Raw genomic sequence first — 23,136 nt, forward strand, 5'->3', positions numbered from 1 at the left:
CTGCATTGTTTTATTCTGTCCCTGACACCCATGGTAATTGATTGTTTTCCCCAACTACAGACACGTGCAGTGTAATAAATTGGGTGTGGGCCACTTCAGGCACTTCTGACCTTCTTTGGACCAGACAAAATGGCTGTGAGCTTTAAGTTAGCAAGGTGCAATCTGGATGTGAACCTTAAGTGGCCCATGTGGCAAATGGAGAATATGCCCCAAATAGCACAAAACTAGTTTGGCCCACTTTTGGCACCTTTAGTTGACATGCGGTATTGCTATGGCTTACTTGTGGACCACATCTACCAAACAGGAGTGGACTTCCCAAGTGCCATCACTCCATGCAGTATGTGGGCCGGATGACAGTGTGGGCCAAATCTGGGCTTAAACAATTTTGCTATGTGACTAATTTGGAATCAATTAGTGTACTCAGGACAACTGCATTGTTTTAGCTCACAACAAGTATCGTGAGTTAAAACAAGAGTATTTTAAGTGAATGCAAAATATTGAGAAGGCAACATAAAAGTAATCCTCAAAAAAAAAATCTTGCTGTGATCATAATTGTTCTTCACCTTTATTTCGGAGATGAATCCTCATATTGTTATATCACTAGTGTGTTTCTGTACAGTTTGTGCTTTTGTTTACACTTGGATGAAGTGACTCAATATTATCTTGACTTTTGATCATCAAAGTGTGATTGAAGCTTGTAATAACTCTACAAGTGCTACTCCTTGGTTCACATTTCCACATGACAGTGGGACACATCATCACCATTACTCTTCAAGTCACTGGTACCATTAGATAATGAAAAGTGTGCAACTGCATTGAAAGACTGTAAACAATGCATTAGTTTCGATAACATCACAAGCTCCTCTCGCATTGTTGCAACACAGCATCCTGCTCCATGTCATGTTCAGAATCAAGATGTCACGGAGAGTAAACCTGCAGAGATGAATGGGTCTGTGGCTGTGTGGTGACAGTGTGTGACAATAATGGAAATATGAACCAGTCAGAATATTTGTCAGCGTCGACGCATCTCAACATCAGCCAGAAACTCTTCTACAGCATAAAAACTAGTGGGACTGAATTGTGTATGTACAGCACCGGTTCCACCACTGTTTGGTGTGTGTAGGTATATTACTATATATGCAGTGTGTGATTTTCTATATTTGAAAAGGTCTTATTTGCATCCATGCCTGAACCAATGCGTAGAAAGAAATCACACACACAGCACCTGGGAAAATGCCTTAATGTATTAAACAAATCACACCTAATCTTCTATGGAGCAGACGATCCCAATAATTTGTCACACTTTTCATTTGCCACTTCTTTTGGATCTACTGACATGCATTCTACGTAAACCTGTCGATGTGGTCTCATACGGAGAATGAACCACCACTGTAAGGAAAGCTGAATAGCATTCATATCCCACTCTGAGCCCAGCAGATGTGTAAATGCATTTATTGTAGGCTATATGACATTTTGACAGGTGTTGAATACAAATTCCATCACTGCGTGTCAAGGATGCTGCTTAACTGTCACCTACGTTTGTGTTGTTGTTCCACTTGATGTCAGAGTCACATGTTGATGCATCTTTCTCAGCAAATGTACAGTTTAATCGTGAGCTACCAGAGTGGATCAAATTAAACAACTGACTTTTTACAGTACAAGATGACAGATGTATGTACTAGGTGCAATAGGCCTATTCTACATTAGAAACAGAACGCAGAAATTGCAGAATGAAAAACCACATTTAATAATGTTGGTGGTTTGTCGTTGTTTGATCCAGATTATTGCTGGGAAATGTTGCTTTAGTAATCACATTCATACACATTCTGAAAGTAATAATCCTTAAGATTGTCATGTTGTCAAATCCCATTTCGCTGTAATTGTTAGTGGCAGGATTCACTATTTCCAAACTCCATTAAAACTGCCCCCATATGCATTACACAACAGTACAGGCAAGTACTCCAGTGCTGCTGTTGGTAAATGTATCTCACTGATATCATCCTTTACTGTTTAACTCAGATTAACAACAATCTTGGACACCATTGGCTATTGTCTGACGACAAATAAGCTTCCGGGGATAAAGGCAATGGACTCTGTTTTCAGTTTGCCACACACTGTTCAATGTTCGAGTCAAACTTTTCTCCACACAAAACACAAGCAGTGATACTTTCTGTAGGTGTTTTAGGTTCAAACGACATTTTGGCTAATCTCTATCAACAGCTAGCTGCATATGAATGCAGATTGAGCAGGCTTTGGTTGTCCGCAGTCTGGCTTTTTAATTAATCTGCATTAAACGTTATTGGTCAAACTATACACGGAAACCAGAAGGCTTCCAGCCACAGTATCTTGTCCCTCACCGACAGGTTCTGAATATTCACATGCATTTCCTCAGTTTGAAATATTGCAGAAAGGAATACGTAAGAAAGGACCAGGACAGGGAGGTGTTACATGAAGAGCTGCAGGCAACTGACTACAACTGCAACTCCTCCTGTTACTGTGTCCTGTTCTGTTGGGTGGAGAACGACTTCTTCCTCTGCCTACTTTGTACCATGTGCAGCATGAAATCACACTGTTGTTCCTCTGCCTGTAGAATTCTGGGAACTGTTGTATTAAACGGAATGTGTCACCTGTGTCATGTGCCATAGCCATATCGGAAATCTTAAGGATTATGACTTTAAGATGTTTGTAATAAAGGTACGTCATTGTCTGCTGTACCAGATCATGTATACTTTGATAGAGGCAGTAGAGTTGAAGGTTTCCTGTGTGCTGTCATAAACAGCCATTGCAGGATTCTCCAATGGAAACTAAACAATTAACAGTAATCAACAGCTCACTCGGTTGGAGAGGTAGGTAGACGACTTTCTGGCACTCTGCATTAATAATAAGTCTGTAGCAGTAGTGTTTTTTCCTTCCAATAACACATACACTTTGTATAATTCAGATTATCAAGAAAATATATAAGATTTCACAAATTACAGTAACAGGTCAGAATGGATAAACAAAGTACAAACAGTTACAACAAAATAATCTCCACCGTTAAAGTCATGCACGTGTGGAATATTTGTATATACATTCTTCAAAAGGTATAGATGACATATGTGCCATCTGACCAGTGTTGGTAGTTGAAGAAGAGACTCCAGGACAGTGTAAACACAGTGTAAACACAGAGTTAACATACTGCCTGTCTTGTTTTCTGGAAAGCACCATTTTCTGCCAGCGGAGCTTCCTGTTCCTGTATTACTGAAATAAGAAAGGACGAATGGGGACACAAAGGTGCAGCACCCAGCATTGACAGTCCGTCTTTATCCGGACTTTACAATTTGATGGGGCTGAAAAATGAAAATAGGACCTGCTGTCCTCTTCTTGCTGATAACATAACATTAAACAGCATGTGCCCAGAGAGTCACAGTATCCCACCCACTGAGGCAGTGAAGACAAAAAACAAAGCTAGCACATTATAGTTCTTCAGAGTCACTGGGTATCTTTGTCTGCCCCCACACTGCACGGGTGAATGCACTTGAGAAGACTTTGTCTCCTAATTTAGTTTTTGGGGGATTTCGTCTGAGCCCTGACCTGTTAAGAGTCACTCCTTTCAGCACTGGCACAATTTTATGCTTTATTTAAAATTCAAGGAGAGCCACTGTGTGGGGGGTGTGCGTATAGATTAATGTGTGCAGATACAGTAAAGCTGTCTTTGACAGTCAATAATATGTCCTAATGTGTGTCCAAACCTGATTGATAGGGTTGCAATATAGTTTGTCGATTGCAGGGATCTGAATTGTTGGTTCATTATTGTGATATCGATGTATAATATGTATTGTGTGTCTAATAACCCTCACCCCCTCGACATTCTTCTCAGTGCCGGAGAGCACTTGTTCAACACAGGTGCAGGATACAAAACAGCAACAAAAAAAGAGTAGAGACAAACAACATCAACAATGAACTAAGAACAAATGGATTCCATTCACATTTCAATGGAATAGCAATCAGGGTCACTCTAGTGTGGCAGCCTCCCAGTGCCTGTTCAAGACCTGTGAAATAAACAACAAAAAACACTCAGAGGAGATGTAAGGCTCCAGATTCACTCAAGGATTTTGACACAATATGAAAGAATGTAACTTACATACAGTGACAGGTAAGCCGAAACAAAATTGTATATATCACATAGATCTTGCTTAACATTGTATTTACACACAATGTGTTTTCTCTGTTCACATTTTTGTTCCCTTTGGACCATTTTAAAGAAGCTTGGTGTTTACACACTGTTATCCCTTTAATGTGCACAATTGTGAATTATCCCCACCATATGGTAAGGGGCTTGGCTTGTCTAAACTGAATGTAATTATCACAAATATGAATGGATACCCAACTCTCTTCTGTTGCCTCAAGTGTTTTATTTTTCTATTTAGCTGTTTATTTTTTATGTGAGTTTGACTTGACAATTTAATTTTGTTCCATAAATGTTTCTTGTTATAATAACTGTAGTTCACTACTTGTAGTTTTTTCATGTGAGCTGAACATAACCTATAAGGCAACAAATGGAGGTACATTAGCCTCCTAAATTAAGTTTGCTCAGTCACTTCGATTAGAAGTAAGTTACTTAGCCAGAATTGCTAATGACTGGAGATTATATCCGTCTGATTACCACACTGTGGTATTTAGATCTTGTGTTTTTTGTAAACCTCAACACCAATATAGGTCATTTGTCTGAACCCTCAGATACAAGACTTTGGATCATGGCAGTAACAGCAATGAGCCTTCATCGACATGGTGACAATAATAAACACATATTTTAGGTTGTGGAATAGTCAAATTTGGTTTGATTTATGCACAAAGATTGTTATTTAGACTAAAATATGAATATGCGCTTCAGGTTAGAGGATCTTTGGCATGGTTACAATAAGTTCTGGTTGTGGAACAGTGTTTTTTCAAAGTTGTAAAAAAGACACCAGAGTATCACTACAGCCTCATGCAGGCTGTGTTATGTTGAGTAATAGCTCGACATGCCTAGTTACAGACATTTCTACTGTATTTAATTATAGTAATTTCATTTAATGATATAAACAGTAAATTATGTCAATACACTCTTTTGTAATTAGCAATAGTACACAAACACACATTAAGGCAACATCTAATTTCAAATGTAAGCTAAGCTAAGCTAAAGTAAACTAAACTAAACTATATTAAGCTATAATTTTATGTTCATTCTAACGTTTCCATTTTGTTGAAAGTCAAAACAAACTGTACAAATGAAATCATATTAGAATGGATAAATGATGATTTGATTTTTTTTCAGATAAGGAAATTGGTCAAATATAGGACTGATATAATGGTATTAGGCAGGGGCTCCAGTCAAGTGACCTGGGGACCCTCCATCAAACCGGGGGGCCTCGTTAGGCGCTTTCCAATCATAGCGTCTTTGCAGTCTCCTGTACATAGCTGATCATAGAATTTAAGAGGGTTCTCACAACATTGTCCTTGGTGTAGACTGTCATAATCAGCCATTCATGGTGCCCCCTCTAAGCTGGGAGCCCGAGGCAATTGCCTGCTTTGCCTACCCTGTTGCAATACCTCTGGTAGTAGAGCTCTTAGTATCTGCTTGGCATATAATTGCTGTATTGGCAACAGTACTTCAAATCTAACCATTATATCCAGTTTTCTGGAACCCTGCTAATGCTTTGGCAGCCATTATTTGTATTTCACAGTACCATTGACTGAGACCGACTGGAGCACTTGAACCTACTGACGTTCTGCTTGTGTGTACCCACTCTCTATATGAGGTCATATAATAGTAAAAAGGATGTAATAGTAATTGTGAGTGCAATCATGTTCAACAGCCCTTGTCCCTTTGAGGGAAAATATGAGGGTTTCAGAGGCATTACATTTTAACTGGAGACCATAATTCATGACATCAAATATTTCAGCCAAGAACCCATTAAGTCCTCTAAGTAATTCAAAACACTGCGAGGAACTTCATAAAACTGCATTTAGCCTTCGTCTTGTCATGTGGTTCACTGTAACTCATTTGTGGGAAAATGACGCAAACCCTGATTTCAAGTTTGCCTTTTAGTTCTAATTCTGTAAAAGAACAATGTCTATAAATTGCCCAAGAATCAAAAGACAATTACAAATCAATCATTAACGGCAGATTTTGAGAACTTTGCCATTATAATAATCAATGACTAACCATGAGATAAAAAACTGTGCAAACCACGTTACTTACTGTGCTATCTTGCAGTTGGTTGTTCGAACAAACCGTCCTGAATAGTGAATGTTACACCTGACCACGTTGTTGGTGAAGTCGGATTCCTTTACCAAGAATTTGGGATTAACCTGGAGCTGGAGACAAAGGAAGGAAAGCAAATTACAATTCACCATGAATCTCAACAAACAAATAATTGGCCCAACGATGCTTCAGAAAAAGAATGTATTTGGGAGAGCTAACACTGGATGCAATTGTGAATAGATTTTTTGCGTGCTTGCCATACATCTTGCGAGCATATTGACCAAATAAAATATGCATGAAAATAGACAGTGTGATGGATGGGGATGCAGAGCCACTGAGCCACGAAATGCTGCAACTTGAAGAATGCTGAATTACTAGCAACATAACAACTTCTGAACTTTATAACTCTTTTATAACCTGGATCAATTTGTTTTGGTAGCTTAGACCCTCACTGTCTTCCATGAGCCATGACCCTGTGTTGTACACAAACTTGCTTTAATATAAAATATTGCATGTCCACACATAACAGACTCTTACCTTTAGAATGTAGTTTCCAGGTTTGATGTCTGTGATATCGATCCACTGGCAGTCGATATCAGCATTGTAGGTATCGTAGCAGCCGGGGCTCAGACCCTGAATTAAATAAGGTGGTGGGGGAAACACTCGTGAGGTATACTGATCTGAGCCAAAAACAGGAGGCATATTAGGTCAGCAAACACTGGCAGGATATTGAATAAATCCACCTCTAGCTAACCTAACTTTTTCCTTAGTTGCACTAAACTGTTGTAATGTAATGAAAAGTTTTTTCTGGCAAAACCACAGTGGAAGGATATCACCATGTTGTCGATAAAGCATGTAGTGAAAAAATGATATCAATTAACAGATTCAACATGTGACTATGCAGAATACATAGCTGAGGGACAAGATTTCGGGGCAGGAAGCCTTCTGGTTTTTCGTTTGTAGTTCAACCAATCACATTTATTATTAGCCTCCAAATCAATTGACCCAATTTCCTCTCATGTGTCCGTGTGCTGTGTTACCTGAGTGTGAGAGGTGCAGGCGTAGCGCTTCAGGTGACCAAAGTCGCAGGTGGTGTCCTCCAGACAGAAGCTCGCCTTGTGCCCCTCTGCCACTTTACGGCCAGTGCTGGCCTCCAGTAAATCATAATGGCTGAACTCATCCATACTGTGGTAGTGCCTGTCAGAGTGATCAAAGGACACGAGTTCAACAATCAGAAGAGTATAAGCTTACTCTAGTGTTATTCTAATGTGTCAAGTTTGCCTTTTCAACAATAATCAAGAGGAAGTTAATCAATTATTAAACATTATATTGTAATGACACGTTAACATGTGGATTTCAAAAGAAAAGTGCATTTGTCTGTGTATTCAACCTGCTGAACTCATTTGTTAACAGGTTTGTAAGTGATGCTGCACCTTGATTGAAAACATCATTAAATATGAAAGGACAATGGATACTAATTAATGGCAACGATAAAGTATAGCTGAAGCACAACATTAACACACTAATGATGTATGAATGTTGTTAATTAGCTCATATCAGAGGTGTGTGTGTGTGTGTGCGTGTGCAGCCAGGTTTGCCAAAATAAAATCATTACGAGGACCAAAACCTAAAGCCACAAAAACAGTGATTTCCCGACTGCTGCTGGCCCCATGAATAAGGCCCGGGAGCCTATCACTGGACTGCACTGATGACACTTCAACTTCCCGTGGCCAATAACGGACCAACTGTACTATACACAGTCCATTCTCTGTGTTTATTTACCAGGTATTGCACGATTCCTTCCCTGGTGCTTATAAGTTTTTCATATTTTATTGTTTCCTATTTTAATATTTTTTTAGATATATCCTTGCACAAACACACCACAGCACATTCATTGCACGTGTAAACCTACTTGGCAATAAATCCTGATTCTGATTACTATAGGGAATGTGCACTGTGGATGAGATATTAGCAAGTTGTGCGATGTGGTCAGAAACTGTGTTGGTTAACAGATGGCAGAAATTACCCTGCAGTATGAGCAAACAATGATTTTCTCCAGTATGACACTTCGGGTGAGAGATATGCTATAAAGTGAGTAAATACAGGCACAAATCTCGTGGCCTTGGGTAGGGGGGGGGGGGGCTGTGGAGCAGCACTGAATATGAAGCATGGCTATCAGGTTTCTATCTATGACATAATTTGTCACAGGCGCAACAAAGACAGTACGATAAGACTGAGAATTCCCAGATAGCAAAATCTATTGCAATCTAATTACAGCAGCTCAACAATAAATCCAAGGTTTATGAAGCTCAGAAAGGTGTTTATCTAACTCAATGGCCATTATGGAAAGAGTTTGTATCGGGTTATTAGATTGCATACTGTTGTTGTATTGCACTGTATGTATCATAATGCTCAACCCATACAGAAAAAAATTCAGGGCACATATAATTGTAAAACAAGTTTATCTAATTAACTGTCAGTCCTTGTTAATAGCGGGATACAGTATCCCAGTGGTATGAACAAGGCATGTCCCCAGGTGTCAGATTTGTGATATGTGAACACACTACGGTGGCACTCTTTTTGAAATCAACACAACCATTAATAAGAAGGTAACATCTCAGCTGCCAATTGGGAATTCCTTGAAGTGTTTACATGTTAGTTTAATGAGGTTTCTACTCTCAAATAATGTATGAAGGCTGCATGTTCCCCTTTCAAACGAAAATACAAACATCATGTCCAATAAAGGGATTTCCCCTCTTGTTACCAAAGTTACTTATGATAAAACAACAAAGAGTTTGCACAATAATGATTTCTTAAGTTCTGACAGCACTTGACAGCTGACAGCATGTTTTTAATTTCATCTGCCAGAGAGGTTGTGTTTTCACCCCTGTCTGTTAGTTTTTGGCAGTAGGATTAAATAACAACTTCTGAGTGGATTTCTAAGAATCTTGGTTGAAGGATAATGCACTGGAAAAGGAAAAAAAATTGGCGCAGACCCAGAGAAAGAAGCAAGTCCTGGAATTATTTCTATAACATTCTTGTATAATGTTCTCTCTCATCTCGTGAGAACCTTTATCTTACCTTTTAATCTTTGTACCTGTCACTCCAGATCTATTGCGATCAATAGTGGCATGAGAGCGACATTCATGCGGGTGCATTTGCATACCATATCTTTCCACTAAGTTTCTTGGTAATCCGTCCAGTAGCTTTTGTATAATCCTGCTAACTAAAAGACGGACAGACAACAAAGTAAAAACAAATGACCCCATTGCTGGAGGTAACGATTAGATTTAAAGCAAATCCTCCATAAAATGTTGATCCAAATAACAACGTTAATATGTTCTTGAGGGGGTCCGCCCAAATGAAATTATACAACACAAGATTTAAAGAAACCTTTTTGGGTTAACTGAAAGGTATACTTCCATTCTTCAGTGACTCTTAAATGGCGCCATACAGTATACTTAAGTGGTGTTGACTTTAGTCGTTGTAGCAGGTGAGGTAAGCACTGGCTCTCTGACAGTCGGACTAACTCACACTATATAAATATTGTCCTTTCGCGTTACCTCATGGCCCATGTTTCAACATTGCAACAGCTTTAACTCGAACAGTCATTAAAGACTGAAAGACGACCTGGATGGAAAAGTGGGTACTTTCCACTGATGAAGTGAAGTGACCATTCAAGGACTCGTTCTTTCCAGTGGAGAGGAAACCAATTAGAAGTCATGCTCAGGTAGAAACCTGGCAGATGTTATCTGGGGCCGAACACATTTTTACTGTGACTGTGGGCATAACTTACTCTCTTGTATTTGTTGACATGATAATGTATGGATCCATGTCCATTCATAGACTTTTATAGACACATTCATATTGAGTGTATACAATCACATATTTGTACAAACCAGGGAGGGAACTGGAGGGCCTTTGTGTTCCTGAACCTGGCATTCATTACACTGGCAATTTTGAGATGATTATCTACAGTATGTGAACGTGTGTGTGAAACAGACAGACGGAGTATAGGAAGCAGAGGAAAAGAGTGGGAATGGGAGGAGCTGGATTACGAGGTGCCTGGAAAAAATTCCCCGGCCTCCTTGGATTCCTGGATTCTCCCTCACTGGCGATGTCAGCTACAGAGAATGTGGTGCTGGAAGAACACACAAAGGACTTAACAAGAAAAGCTTGTAATCGTAATGTACTAAACATTCCAGGTCGTGTTCATAGACGTGAGTCATTTTCTACTTGAGTCGCAACAAACAAGCTCAGATCACAATTCCGGTTGTGAAACTGCAGACTACAGTAGAGAACTACGCAACTTTGCCTGATGTTTTTCTTTCATGAAGTACAATCAGAATATGTATGTCCAAGCAACTGCACAAACAGCAGCCATGATCTTTATTAACAAAAGTCACGTAGCTTAAAGTTAGGGTTAGCGTTCAAAAAACATGAACGCACACTGTCTGACAACTACTAGAAGCTCACTTCTCCGTAACTCACTCGCAAACTTCTGGCTATCGTCCCTGCCTCAGCGGTGTTTGTCTCTACGGCTTGTGAAGACTCTGGTCATACCAAATAAGAGCAAGGGCAGGCAGGTTGGTTAGTAACAGACAGGTACACCATTTAAGTTGGACCAAATTAAAATATTGGTCCAGATTCCTGGAAGGGCCACAGACATTGTTTTTTTCTCTTTTTTCCAGACAGCTTTATTTATTGATGGCTATCGGGACGTGAGGAGAATTTCAACAAAGAAGATAACTATCTACAGATTACTATCTCTACATTTAATGAAGTTGAGTAGTAAATTGGGGTTAAAGATGAAGAACTATTTGAATAACTTTTGATGTGTAGAAAATAAAAGTTCATTTCAATTACGGTCATGCTTCCCACACTAATTGGTATGAAAACAAAGGTCGATGTGGAATTCTGTTTCCTCATATTGGTTAATATTCCATCATCTTCGCAGCCTGTGATACACAAGAGGATGCTGTTCCCCTCCCTTCCTCTAATGCTCAAGAGTGAATGTAGTGAGAAGCAAAGCTGTCAACCACACGGCTTATTCGCCAAAAATGTGGGGCAGGGAAGTTTATTGTGAGAATCTGAGCTCGAGATTTTCTTCCCCCTAAAGAGATTTCTTTGTAACCAAACGCTGCGTCCCAGTAACCCATATACCTTAACAGTTGTGTGATCTGGTGTCACAGCCTGACAGGAGGAATGGATTGATTTGTCATTCTGATCACACAAGCCCGTGGAATGATTATCCTTGGCTTTCTGCCCCCTGGGAACTGCTGTGTAAATGCAGACCGATGTCAGACAGCAACAACACTGCCAATCTCCAAACGGCCAGTCAACATTCCTCCAAGATGAGGACAGTATAGAGCACAGAGCCTGGTACAATAAAGCGTCAGTGCACGGGCGGACTCTCTGGAAGTGTGATAAGAGGCCAGTCCACATGGAATATCATGTCATAAAACAATGACGATAGCCTCTGAATCACCTCATCAGCAGTCCCCACAGAGCTGCTCGATCTGAGCCACTGCCGCTCCGGCTAAACCAACTAAAGTCTGTCCACTGAGGAAGACACAATAAGAGAGGGAGATAACTGCTCTCTGAATTGATCAAAGCCACAACGTTTAATATCGTCGTTTTTCATGTACAGTGGAATTCGAGAGTGTATCGACCCGTTGTTCTATTTCACGCGTGGTTGACTCTCAAATGAACTCCATAGGTTTGACCCCCCCCTTTAGAGCCGCATAATGAAACATACTGTGTGCAAACTTTCAAAGTCAACAACCTCACAGTGCTCCACTTCAACAGAGGACTCCCACTGCCCTGCAAACCCGCAGTGAACCCAGGCATTTAAAACGTTAGCGCCGAGGTTACGCCTTTGGGGGTGGGCTATCACCAGAGAAATGACAAGTAAACGCTATAATGTTTTATAAACCAGGGCTTACATCCAAACTCATTTGCTGCTGAAGCGTTTTTTTCTTCTAGTGTCCACTAGATATAATGAGGCCAGCTGGGAATATGAGGGCTGAGTTACAGTCATCTCCCAGTGATGAGAGGGTGAGTACTGCTGATCTTGTATTATACAAGGTCAGTTAGTTTGAACTAGAGGTGATCACTGTATATAAAAACAATTTGTAACCACTGCTGTCATAGACTGAATCAGTAGTTTTGAGCAGTGGATCATTGGAAACTCACCTTATTACCTCCGCTAAAGACGGTTTTCACTCATGTTTTCACTAAAGTCTGGTTCTAAGCAAAATCACACAATAACAACAGAATGGATTTCCACGAAACTTGGTGGAAGGATGAAAAATGGACCAAGGAAGACCCAGTTAAATCTTGGTGTGGATTCACATTCCTTAGCATTGCGAGACAGGGCACATCTGATCTGATATTTATGTCAGTAATAAGTGGCTGCTGAGATATTAACCCTGGGTTCACTGCTTGTATGTGGTAGTTTTGCATTGAATTGAATGTGACAGCTTGGACTACCAACATACTGAATGAACAGAGGTACATATTTAGAGCTAGGGTGGTAAGCGAGAGCAGCCTACAATTTGAAAATATAGAACTGATACATCCCACCCCCTCATCAGCCCTGTCATCTAAGCTGTGCCCTCAAAACACATGAACATGCACTGCCTGACAACTGCTAGAAGCTTATGGCTATCGTCTCTGCTTCAGTGGTGAATGTCTGCAGCTGAAGACTCCGCTCATGTGTGCAGGCAGGTAGGTCGGTTAGTTACAGACAGGTACACCAGCCAATCATTCCATTTGGTCAGAATGAAATGATTCCTGCAAGGGCCACAGACACTTCTTTTTTTTCCCCCGAAAATTGTATTTAATCAGAGACTACTTACCAACCCTACCATTAAGGACCATAAACTTATTATTTGTTCACTTAAGGTGATGCAACTGATTAGCTCAGGAACAAGACCAGTTCAAACAGTTTCAAACAGCAATGTGCGAAATTGAAGACATAGTTGAAATGCTAAAAAACAACTCCCTTCAATGGAAAGTAAATAAAACCTGTATGAAAGTCACATATCCAATTATTTCAATACAGGCAAATTCCCAATGAGGTTTCTCTCATTTACATGTTTTTTTCTGTTGCTGTTGGCAGACAAAAGATGTAAGATTTAAGTATGAAATAGTTACTGAAATGCAGCCCATTAAGACCAGCAGTTGCTTCCAAGCCTGCCAATTTTAATAAGAGGCAGACACAGGTATGCTTACAGAGGGGAAAGCCAACACTTTGGTCGCTAAAAGTATCATAAAGCCCTTCCTGAAGATGTAATGGAAACTGTTCATGTCAAATCATTTCAAAAAAGCAGCGGCAAATGTGGAAACTCAAATATTTGATCAGTTGACAAATGCTCTAGCTTCATCAGTCAGTCAGTTACTCGTTCTGTCGGGGACATTCGCATTTCCAAGGCTGACTTCACCGTTGTGGTCCGGCCAAAAAAAAGTGAACAAACTATGAAGAGTGACTATGGATCTTTGAACTGAAATGAATGGAGTCTTTTAAATCAGCAAAGTAATTCATGAATTCCATTTCCAGTTTGAATCTAAAGCTTACTTCACCTTCCCATCGCGGGCCATGGAATACCGTGTCATGTTGGTGTCCCAGCTGTTTAGACATCTAGCTATTAATGCTGCCTTTATGCCTCTAAAGTTAGTGGGATGACAATACTTGTACAAAAAAACACAGTAGTTACATAATGTACCTTTAATTATATCTGTGCATTCACTTGCTCCTTGGAAGGTCCTGAAAGCTGCTATTTAAAGCTTTATTGGTTTATAGGTGATGATGTTAAAACCCTGCAACTTGTGTACCAACATAGGTTTTCCGACTTGAGATGGCGTTCATGCCAATTTGGAACCAATTTCCTTCCAACACCTCATGAACGCACAATAAGATAATAAGTGTAAGCTGAATTGCTTTTTCACCCTATTATTCTACTTGCTGTTTCCTCGGTGGATGTAGAGTTAAAAAAAAAAAATAGTCTTGACTCTTCCTGATTGGACCAAGAAGTGCAAAACACCACTTATCATGACTCAGTAGATTATTTAAATATTATTCATAGAACATTATTGTTCACAAATTCACCATTAACAACAGCTACATCAGGATTTTTACAACTTTTAGAACTTATATAACCAAAAACAGCAACCATCTATTTGTTATGTACCAGCCCATATGTACAGACATAAAAAATACAATGTGTAAGAATAAAATCAGACTGACAAAGAAGTGCTTGTTGACTCCCTGGTTACCACAGCAGCTGATATTATTGTGAGTAAAGCCTGACAAGCTGATAGGATAAAATCTGTTTTGTATTAAGCACTTACTGATGACAGCTATGCCACTCCCAGGTATGACGTGGCCTGTTCGGCATGAAGTCGGCAGTGCCCTTGTTCTTCACCCTCTGTGGGAATCGCAGCAAGACCCTTACATCATAGTCACTGGTCTCAGGGCCATAGGCAGAGCTGAATGGCAGAGACATACAACAAACAAGAAAACGGTGAGGGGAAAGTGCACAAGTGGCTGCAAAAAGAAAGTCAGCATGTCTGTTTCTCATAACTAAGACAAGGAATAGGAAGGAGAAAAAGGATCAGGATTGTAAAAGGCTTGGAAGCAGGAGGATAGCTATTAAATAATTAATTTTACACATAACAGCCATTTCTCGACATTTCTAACATGGACACAGGGAACACTCACTTTTTTTTTGCGAAAAAGGAGGCACAACACTTCAATACCGCCAAGATGTAAGACGTGTGTCTTGTGGCTGTTGACATTCGAGTGTATGTCAAATTACAACAGCCCATCTGTATGTGATTGCTGCAAACTCAGACAGGATATGAAAGGGCTTTGAGGGATGGCTGTGCTTGTGATGGGAAGAGGGCAAATAGAGCAGCCATGGGGACAGCACGCTTCCATCATTTCAATAGTGTCCTTAGTGCGGAGACAGTCAAAGGGCCCAGGGCTGGGGCTCAGGGGATTCTATCCACAGACACAGAGAAATGAAACTAAAGGCAGCCTGGATCCCTGAAGGTGACTAGTATTTTGGTTTACTCTTATGCTGTTGGTGAACAAAATGCATGACCTCTTTCAGATATTATTTCAAAGAATGGATATAATTCTTTGGGCTATTTTAGAATTGTGAATGGTTCATTCACTGGGCAAAGGTACTCAAAGGGTGAAGCAGTTCATAAAACATTTGTAAAGTACTGAAGCAGAGTGCAACCTGAACATGCAACCAGTCTATCAGAGGGCAAGACAGGAAACACAATTTATTGCTTCCAATTTACTTGTCCGACTCACCAGATGTAGACAAGGGGTAAAAACCTGCCATTCAGGACCTATTTCAGGCAGATTAAGCACACCCCTACTGGCCTGTTACAAATTTCTAAATCCCCTTCGCTTCAAAATTTGCTAAAGATCTGGATCATGCAACCACTAAGTCAACATATGTCTTTAACTGTTTTAATGAGAATTTCATTTGCAGAGAATTAGCCAATGTAATAACATGCATCCTGGGTTTAATGTCCCCCAAGACAGTTGTGATTGGTCAAATAAATACAAACAATACTGAGCACTTATATCCCCTGTAAAGGAATGATAATTGGTGCAGCCACACCATTCTCCTGCACTACGACAGTTTTGGGGAGATAGGTCTGGTTATGTGAAGCTATTTTGACCTAAATTTGATATTTTTGGATGGATCTAACCACTGAGCCACAACTCTGCCCTCAAGATGCAGGAAAAACCATTACAATGAAAACAGTTGTTGACAACGTAACCTGTAGGGCCAAGAACATTCTAGATGCTGCGACATGAGAATGAACCCACTGAAAAAGTTAAGAAATGTATAAATAAATAAATGCGTGGCAGTAAAGGGCGACCAGAATTGAGTTTACCTTGACAGACATTTTTCCTCCGCAGCACAGCGGAGAGAATACATGTGCGCTCTCTGGATGTATGTGGAGGCCTGCACATAATTGGGATCAGGAACCAGGTCAGGAAAACCTGAAAAGATAGAAAGACTGTTCAGCCTATACTGTCATTGACCATCACAACTTTGATTTATTTTTTACAAAGGAGAACAGCAGTTCGTTCACACACATTTGTGAGATTTCTTTGAAAAAAAACAAAACAAGTGTAATTACTTAAACACCTCAATAGAAGTAAATAAGCTCATAAAATGTATTTATAGCACAGTTTTTATGATTTCCTTTACAATTAGACTGGCTCTCAACAGACTGCACCTCCACCAAGTCCCAACAGTCCTCTTAAGATACCACATTTAAATCTGCTGGATCTGGATTTCTATTTGGATGATGATCCATGAATTATGCTCTGGGAAATCGGGGAGAATGTCAAGAAACACATCATTGTATCTGCCCCATTGTCTGGATCCACCCAGTTATTTAATGGATTCTTTCTTGGTCAATGTCCCATTCTCCCACCAGTTTTGTGAAAATCAGCTCAGTAGTTCTTGTGTAATCCTGTTTACAAGAAATTAACCAACAGACAGGGGTGAAAATATAACCTCCATGGCGAAGTGACCTAAAATAATCCAACTGTCAATGACTGATCTTTTTGTCACGACATGTCAACTTTTAATTTCTGCATTCCAGCCTGAAACCGCACATTTGCTATCAATTTTTTATAAGCTATGAAATATATATGGTGGTGCTGATGGAGGATTCGATGGGTGATGATGCAGTGACAGGGCCTGCAGTTCAAGACTGGGTCAGAGAACGCCATTGGCCACTAATCACTTTGCATTCCAGATTATTATCATGTTTTTTTAATAAGATTCTTTTTGCAAATGTGCCTCTCAGACAGGGGTGATCAGGGTTAGAGAACATCATAGTAAACCTGGACCTCCCAATAGTTGAAGACTACATTCATACTACTACATTTTAGTTTGAAAACACATCAACTCAACAATATGTTTGTTTGACCTCCAAATATATTTTATCATTTGAGGAAACCTTCACGACTCAACTTTAACATGTATGTGCTATTTCAGACTAAACTTTAGCATACTAAACATAGCATGATAAGTCGTAACCACAGGGGCCGGACCTGTTGGGAATAAGGCAAAACTTTGAAATATCAAAGCTAAATCTCCAAGTTATCACAGGAGGGCTTGATGTAATGCAGCCAGTGTTTTTCATACTTTGCTTTCTGCGATCAAGTGACGGAGATGCAGAGATGGAGAGAGGCAGAGGTGATTCAGCAAGTGAGCCAGACAGAGACACAGACCCGGAGAACGTGCGTGCCATGGTAAAACAACAGTGATCTCACACTACTCCAGTTTTTAAAGTGGGCCGCTGACCAAGTCTGTCGGAAAACCTGAGGAACAAGTAAAAAAAAAAAAAAAAAGCAGGACTGACTTGTCAACTTGAATGTCTTTCTATCTCATTCCCAACAAAGGCCTTGCCAGCAGGGGTCTCTGGCATGGCTTATCGCCCCTCTCTGTTCAGCTCATAAAGGCCAGACATGTTTTAATGTGCGATTGTTCAAGCAACTCAAACTCGAACCATCTGACCTCTAAGCCTGGAAGCATTAACATAATCATGAAAATGATGTTCATCCTTTAGTTTCTAGCCTCTGCCCTGAACAATATTATCTTTGATTTTAGGAAACATGAAGGGCTTTATTCATGATGTGTTTATGGAACCCAGATAGGAAGTATCCCTTTTTTTTTCATTCCCGGCTTTTGACAACCAGGTGATTCTTGCCTCCCCAGCTGCAAGTTTAAATAAGGGCCCTGCCTTTTGCGGGCGTAGGTTAAACATCACATCTGACAGCTGTCTCTCTGAGGCCGACATATAGGACAGCGTGAAGCTTCCTGGGCCAGACCGTGTAAACACTGTAAGACCAGTGTGAGACGCTGAGGTTTTCCAACAGAACCCTCAATTCCACCGCCGCTCTCCCTGAGAAGGCTTTGTTCTCTGCCCTCTAATCTTTTGAAATGTGAAATTGGGTCTCTTTCAGAGAGATAAAATGTATTGAGAAGCCAAAGCTGATCAGCTCTCGACAGCATGTGACAAAGCCACACATTACACTCTAAGTGGGGCACAGAGGGAAGGAAGTGGATCTTGCCAGTCTTTTTAAACTACATAATATAGCGTCGTAAAAGACACGAGGGCTCCCTCTCTTGATGCTCCTGCTTTAAGCTCTGAGCTATGAGGACTGACAGATTGGAATTTATCGAGGTTATCTCACAATGAAAAAACAGAAATCACATCATCAATACTTTCACAACTTCCCTTGTCAGACAGTTCATACTCTACCTTTTGTAATTACAATAAACACTAGTGCATCTATTTTCATGCTTATCAACCAAATGATTTTTGGTGGTCAATTGACATATTATGGATCAATATAAATAAGTGTAAAGTATTTTAATCTATTCTTTTTTATTGTATTTTTTCCTGTAAAGCTGTCTTGGATACCTTGAAAGGTGATATATAAATGCAATTTATTTTTTATTATTATCATTGTCATTATCAATATCCGAAATTGTTTCACACTAAAATGTTTTTTCATTTGAAGATATGAAACTGCTCAGTGAAATAACCGGTGCTGCCTCGCTGCTGCCTTGATGAATTACTCAGTGCCACTTACAGTCTGATCACTCAGACCTATGCTGCTGAATTTGTCAGGGAGTGTGAGATTAACAAAGAGTGACATGAAATGACGATGTGCTGCAAGATGCATAGCTTGGCCATTATGCAGACGTTTTAAACCAATCTTTGCCAGGTCACTTCATTAAAGCCATTTAATTACTCACAAAACCACCGCATCACTGTAGCTTTCCAAACTAAAACCCACTCAGAGAACACACCATCACCAAAGCTGCTCGGTCCGGTTCCACTCTGCAGCATCTTGGACGTGCCTCTCACCCAATGTGTTAGCAAATCAGACTGATGATGATCTTTGTTGGTTTGACTGTCAAAAGGTGTTTAGAGAGAATCAAAATGAAGCATGGCTGCAGGAGCACCTGTTCCACTTCTTCGATCTTTGCATTACAACTGTTGTTTCATGCTCAACTACCTTGCAACATGAAATATATTTAGAGGAGAAATGTCTTGCTACTCAGATTACATTTTCTATTACATAATAAGGAAATGTTAATTCATCAAGTTACAGAAATGTCAACACTAAAAAATTGATTTGGTTCCTCGAGGTCTGCATTAATACAGACAACATCTGCAGGGACTTGAGTCACAATGTGACAATCAACATTTACTGAAAACCACATCTTTCTTTAACCTTCATGAAAGTGCATTTGATGCTTAAAGCAGACCCTGACCTTTGAACACACACCATCCATATGAATTGAGGTCATTGTCCCCATTGGTCATTGGCTGTTGTGCTTGGCTGGTGCCAAATCCAGAAGATGCTATTTTTACATATGGTCTAAATGTGTATCTGTTTTGAACACACATTACATGTTGTATCCTATGAAGGTTACACAAGGAATAGGATGGAACTATGCGATGAATCTTGTTTTTTGGTCGTAAACTTAATTACTGCAGTTATCTGCATTGTTGCCATGCTTGCCCACAAATGCTAAGTCCATACCCTAATTCTATGTACTCAGTAGCAACAACGATGAAACTGACAGATTATTTCATTAGCAGTCTGGACACGGAAATTGATTTTTATTTTGATATTTGCCTCCTGAACCTTACTGCCTCTGATACCACACAACAATATATTTAAGATAGTATTATACAACCTCTGTTATTAGTCAGTTTAAAACTTGTAGATCACCGTGGTTATTACAATACTGGCATAGCTTCTGTGCCATGAGGCAGTGCAATAAAAATGTCAACTCTTCAACAGCTCCCAACGGCTGAATCCTTATCACAATGATTACAGGGAGCACCAAGGCATCTGCACATATGTTGGCTTTCTGTGCTGTATAAATGGCTCCCAGCTCTATAGAGTCTAATAAATGGTGTTTGCAAGGCACAACAGAGATCACAACAGAAAATCTAAATTTGCATAATTAAGAGTTTCATTAGAGGTCCTCGTCTCCTGATAAATGGCTAATAGCTTTACAGAAGCTGTCTGCTTTGTTACAGAAAGATTTTATGTGACTACTTGATTCAACACTTTCATTCACACACCCCCACCTCCAAATAACTCTGCCTAAATATTTCTTCGATTTCCTGTAGCTGAAGCAATGGACCCCACGTGTTACTGGGACTTTCCATGTTCTCCCTCAGGGTATGGTGAAGAGCTGTACCCCCCCCTTCTTTCCTCTCCCCTGTCCTCAAACCCGAGAGGCAACCACTGCCCACCCCCACCACCCCGTCACAAGCCCCACTATGAGGTCACCACTATTGCAAAACTCCACACGCCTTAGAACCTCTTTCTTACAGAACAGAACCTCCCTCACAAAAACACAGGGGTTTGTGTGTGTGCGCTCTCTCTCTACACTGGCAGGGCTCTCCCAACACCTGGTTCTAATAACCATGCATGTGGGAAAAGATGAACCTTGCGTCCACTTCACGTTGTTTGTAAACTGAATACACGGCAGACTTTTGAGCGTCTGGTTCATTCTGATTACTTCATATATCTGACATGAAAGAGGTATAGTGAGAAACATGCAGCTGTGTATTTGAGGAGGGTTGTGAGCTCTCCAGACTCCTGGGTTTCGACATATTTTGAATTCATATGCTCAGCATTAACAGAGATCACATAGTGGTCCCTTGATAATCTGCCTCAAAGATAAGACATACCTTTGGTGAATGCCTACAAATAAACTCACTCCATTTTCCCCCCTGGCAATTTAAAATATTTCAAGTGCTTCATAACACATTCCTCAAAATCAGCATCAACTGTCTCATGTGTCACAGGCTTTCAAGATTTGGTAAAACTTCCCGAACAAAATAAGAAATAGAGGATACATTGTGTTAGTTCACCAATATCCAAGTGTACTGTACCTATCTGTTCCTGCCGGTACACACTTCCAACACTCATATTGGGGTTCTCAACGGCAGAGTTTGGAGAACTTCTTCCTGCAGGAATGGGTTGCAGGAAAGGAGGTTGGGGTCTTCCAAATGGAGGAAACTGCTCATATTGAGGGCTCCTGATTTGTGGTTGCACTGCCGGTCCATTCCTGTCCACTAACATCGGTGTGGCCTGGTTGGGAATGGGGGCAGGGACAGCAGGAGCCGTGTCCTCATTGAAGAGACTGTGGGTGTATCTGCGGTCCAGACCATCTGCGAATGGTGGTTGTGCAGCACGTGCAGGAACGGCAGGAACCGCAGGAACCGCAGGAACTGCAGGAACCGCAGGAACGGACCCGTAGCTGTAAGACTGGAAGTAACGGTAGCCATCATCAGTAAAATCGGATGGGGAGCCAGGGAGCACTGGGGCTGCACCACCTGCATACCCTCCTCCAGGATAAACCTGGCCAACACCGTATCCTCCAACGGGATATCCTCCACCACCAACAGGCTGAAAGGGAGGCTCATAGCTCCTGACTGGTGCCTCCACATAACTAGGGTCATAAGGCACTGGTTGATAGGGAGTCTGTTGAGGAAACTGGTATTGTGGGTAGGATGGTAAATTATAAGAGGATGAAGAGAAAGACGAGGATGATGATGAGGAGGATGAAGAGCCTGTGGATGGCCTGAAGCGACTGGCAGATGATCCCTGGAACTGGCTCCCACCTGTGTTGCCTGCAGTTAATCTCCAATTATCAGGTACTTGCCCAAAGCCAAAAGGATGTCTTGCCTGCCCACGGACAGTCTCAGAGGACCCTCTTGAAGGGGCCTGTCGGCGGACATTACCTCCCTGAGGCCTGCCTGGTGAGCGTGGATGAGAATCTGCCACAACCACCCTGGGAGCTCTGTCCTGGGCCCCTGCTCGAGCAGGGACATATTCAGCTCCACTGTTAAGCAGGCTAAACACCCGGCCATTGTTCTCCCACTGAATCACCTGCCTCCATGGGGTGGCAGAGCCGTCCTGCCCCTGGCCCTGGCCCTGACTCTGGCCCTGACTCTGGCCCTGGCTCTGTGCAGCAACTTGAGCCTGCCCTGAGCCCAGCAGGGTGAATACCAAACATCCCACAACAGTAGACAACATACTGGTTCCAAAGACACCGCAACTCACCACACTGGAAAAAAAACCCTCCCAGTCCACCAGAGGCTAAAACTCAAACCACCTGTAGCTGTGTCAATAAAACATGCGGGTCGTCTTCCCACAGCTTGAGAGCGAGTGTTGAGACAGATGCAGGGTTGAGAAGCAGGCCTGCGGTTGAGTGCATCTGCAGGGTTTCACTGCCAGCAACAGACGAGGATGAATGTGCAGTCAGGAGCAATCACACCCAGGAGAGTCAAAGTGGGCTTCAGGAGACCCACTGGTGGTGTTACCGTCTGTTAGTGCTATGAGAATATGTCCTGAATTCTTGTCGGTCTGCTGGCTCGCCTGTCAGTAGACTGAGCATTGCTCTCTGCCTTCTGAAAAGAAGTGCCTGTGCACTACAAGACTGCAAGCTTCTATTTGCCTGATTGCTTACAATGGGCTGTGAAAAAATCTCAAACTTTCTTCTTTTTTTTTTTAACAGTGGTCTCACATGGCCCTAGTGCTAGTGATGTTTCCTGGCCTGCAGCAGCCAGAGCTCCAGAGTCAACATTACCATCTGTGAAGGCATTCAGTCATACTGTACAAAACATCTCACGTTCAACGGCTGGAATTCTTTGCTCATCTTGTTACAAGCACAAACACCATGAACCTGATTTTTCCACTTTGTTCAAACGCTTGTTATCTCGTTGCTTTTCCTTTAAACCTTTAGCAGTTACAATAAACATGTGCAGATGGAAAATTACCTAATTGGTAACAGGGGCATCCTGTCCCAGAGATCCACTGATGCAAT

The 23,136-nt window shown here is 41.1% G+C and overlaps 1 protein-coding gene and 1 long non-coding RNA gene across 2 annotated transcripts; one reads left to right on the forward strand and one right to left on the reverse strand.

Moving 5' to 3' along the window:
* Positions 1-1,261: 1,261 nt before the first annotated feature.
* Positions 1,262-3,010, forward strand: LOC117758961. The gene is made up of 2 exons (XR_004613394.1): positions 1,262-2,363; positions 2,457-3,010. It is a non-coding gene; the product is annotated as an uncharacterized LOC117758961 (long non-coding RNA).
* On the reverse strand, positions 1,724-22,744 carry loxl1 (lysyl oxidase-like 1). The gene is made up of 7 exons (XM_034580978.1): positions 21,200-22,744; positions 16,148-16,256; positions 14,579-14,716; positions 7,267-7,423; positions 6,764-6,859; positions 6,224-6,339; positions 1,724-4,031 (listed from the first exon to the last, which is right to left on the reverse strand). The coding sequence occupies exons 1-7, from the start codon at positions 22,344-22,346 to the stop codon at positions 4,025-4,027; spliced, it is 1,770 nt and encodes a 589-aa protein (XP_034436869.1). The 5' UTR covers positions 22,347-22,744; the 3' UTR covers positions 1,724-4,024.
* Between the last annotated feature and the right edge of the window lie 392 nt (positions 22,745-23,136).

Source organism: Hippoglossus hippoglossus, chromosome 3 (genome assembly GCF_009819705.1).
Source record: "Hippoglossus hippoglossus isolate fHipHip1 chromosome 3, fHipHip1.pri, whole genome shotgun sequence".
Classification (NCBI taxonomy): Eukaryota; Metazoa; Chordata; class Actinopteri; order Pleuronectiformes; family Pleuronectidae; genus Hippoglossus; species Hippoglossus hippoglossus.

Bases quoted from the DNA above. Each gene is read 5' to 3' on its own strand.
- loxl1 (XM_034580978.1), bottom strand. From the start codon at position 22,346: ATGTTGTCTACTGTTGTGGGATGTTTGGTATTCACCCTGCTGGGCTCA. The intron at 14,717-16,147 runs GTAAACTCAATT...TCTGCCATTCAG, and splicing joins GAGGAAAAATGTCTGTCAAG to CTCTGCCTATGGCCCTGAGA. The intron at 6,860-7,266 runs GTAACACAGCAC...TATTTAATTCAG, and splicing joins CCTGCACCTCTCACACTCAG to GGTCTGAGCCCCGGCTGCTA.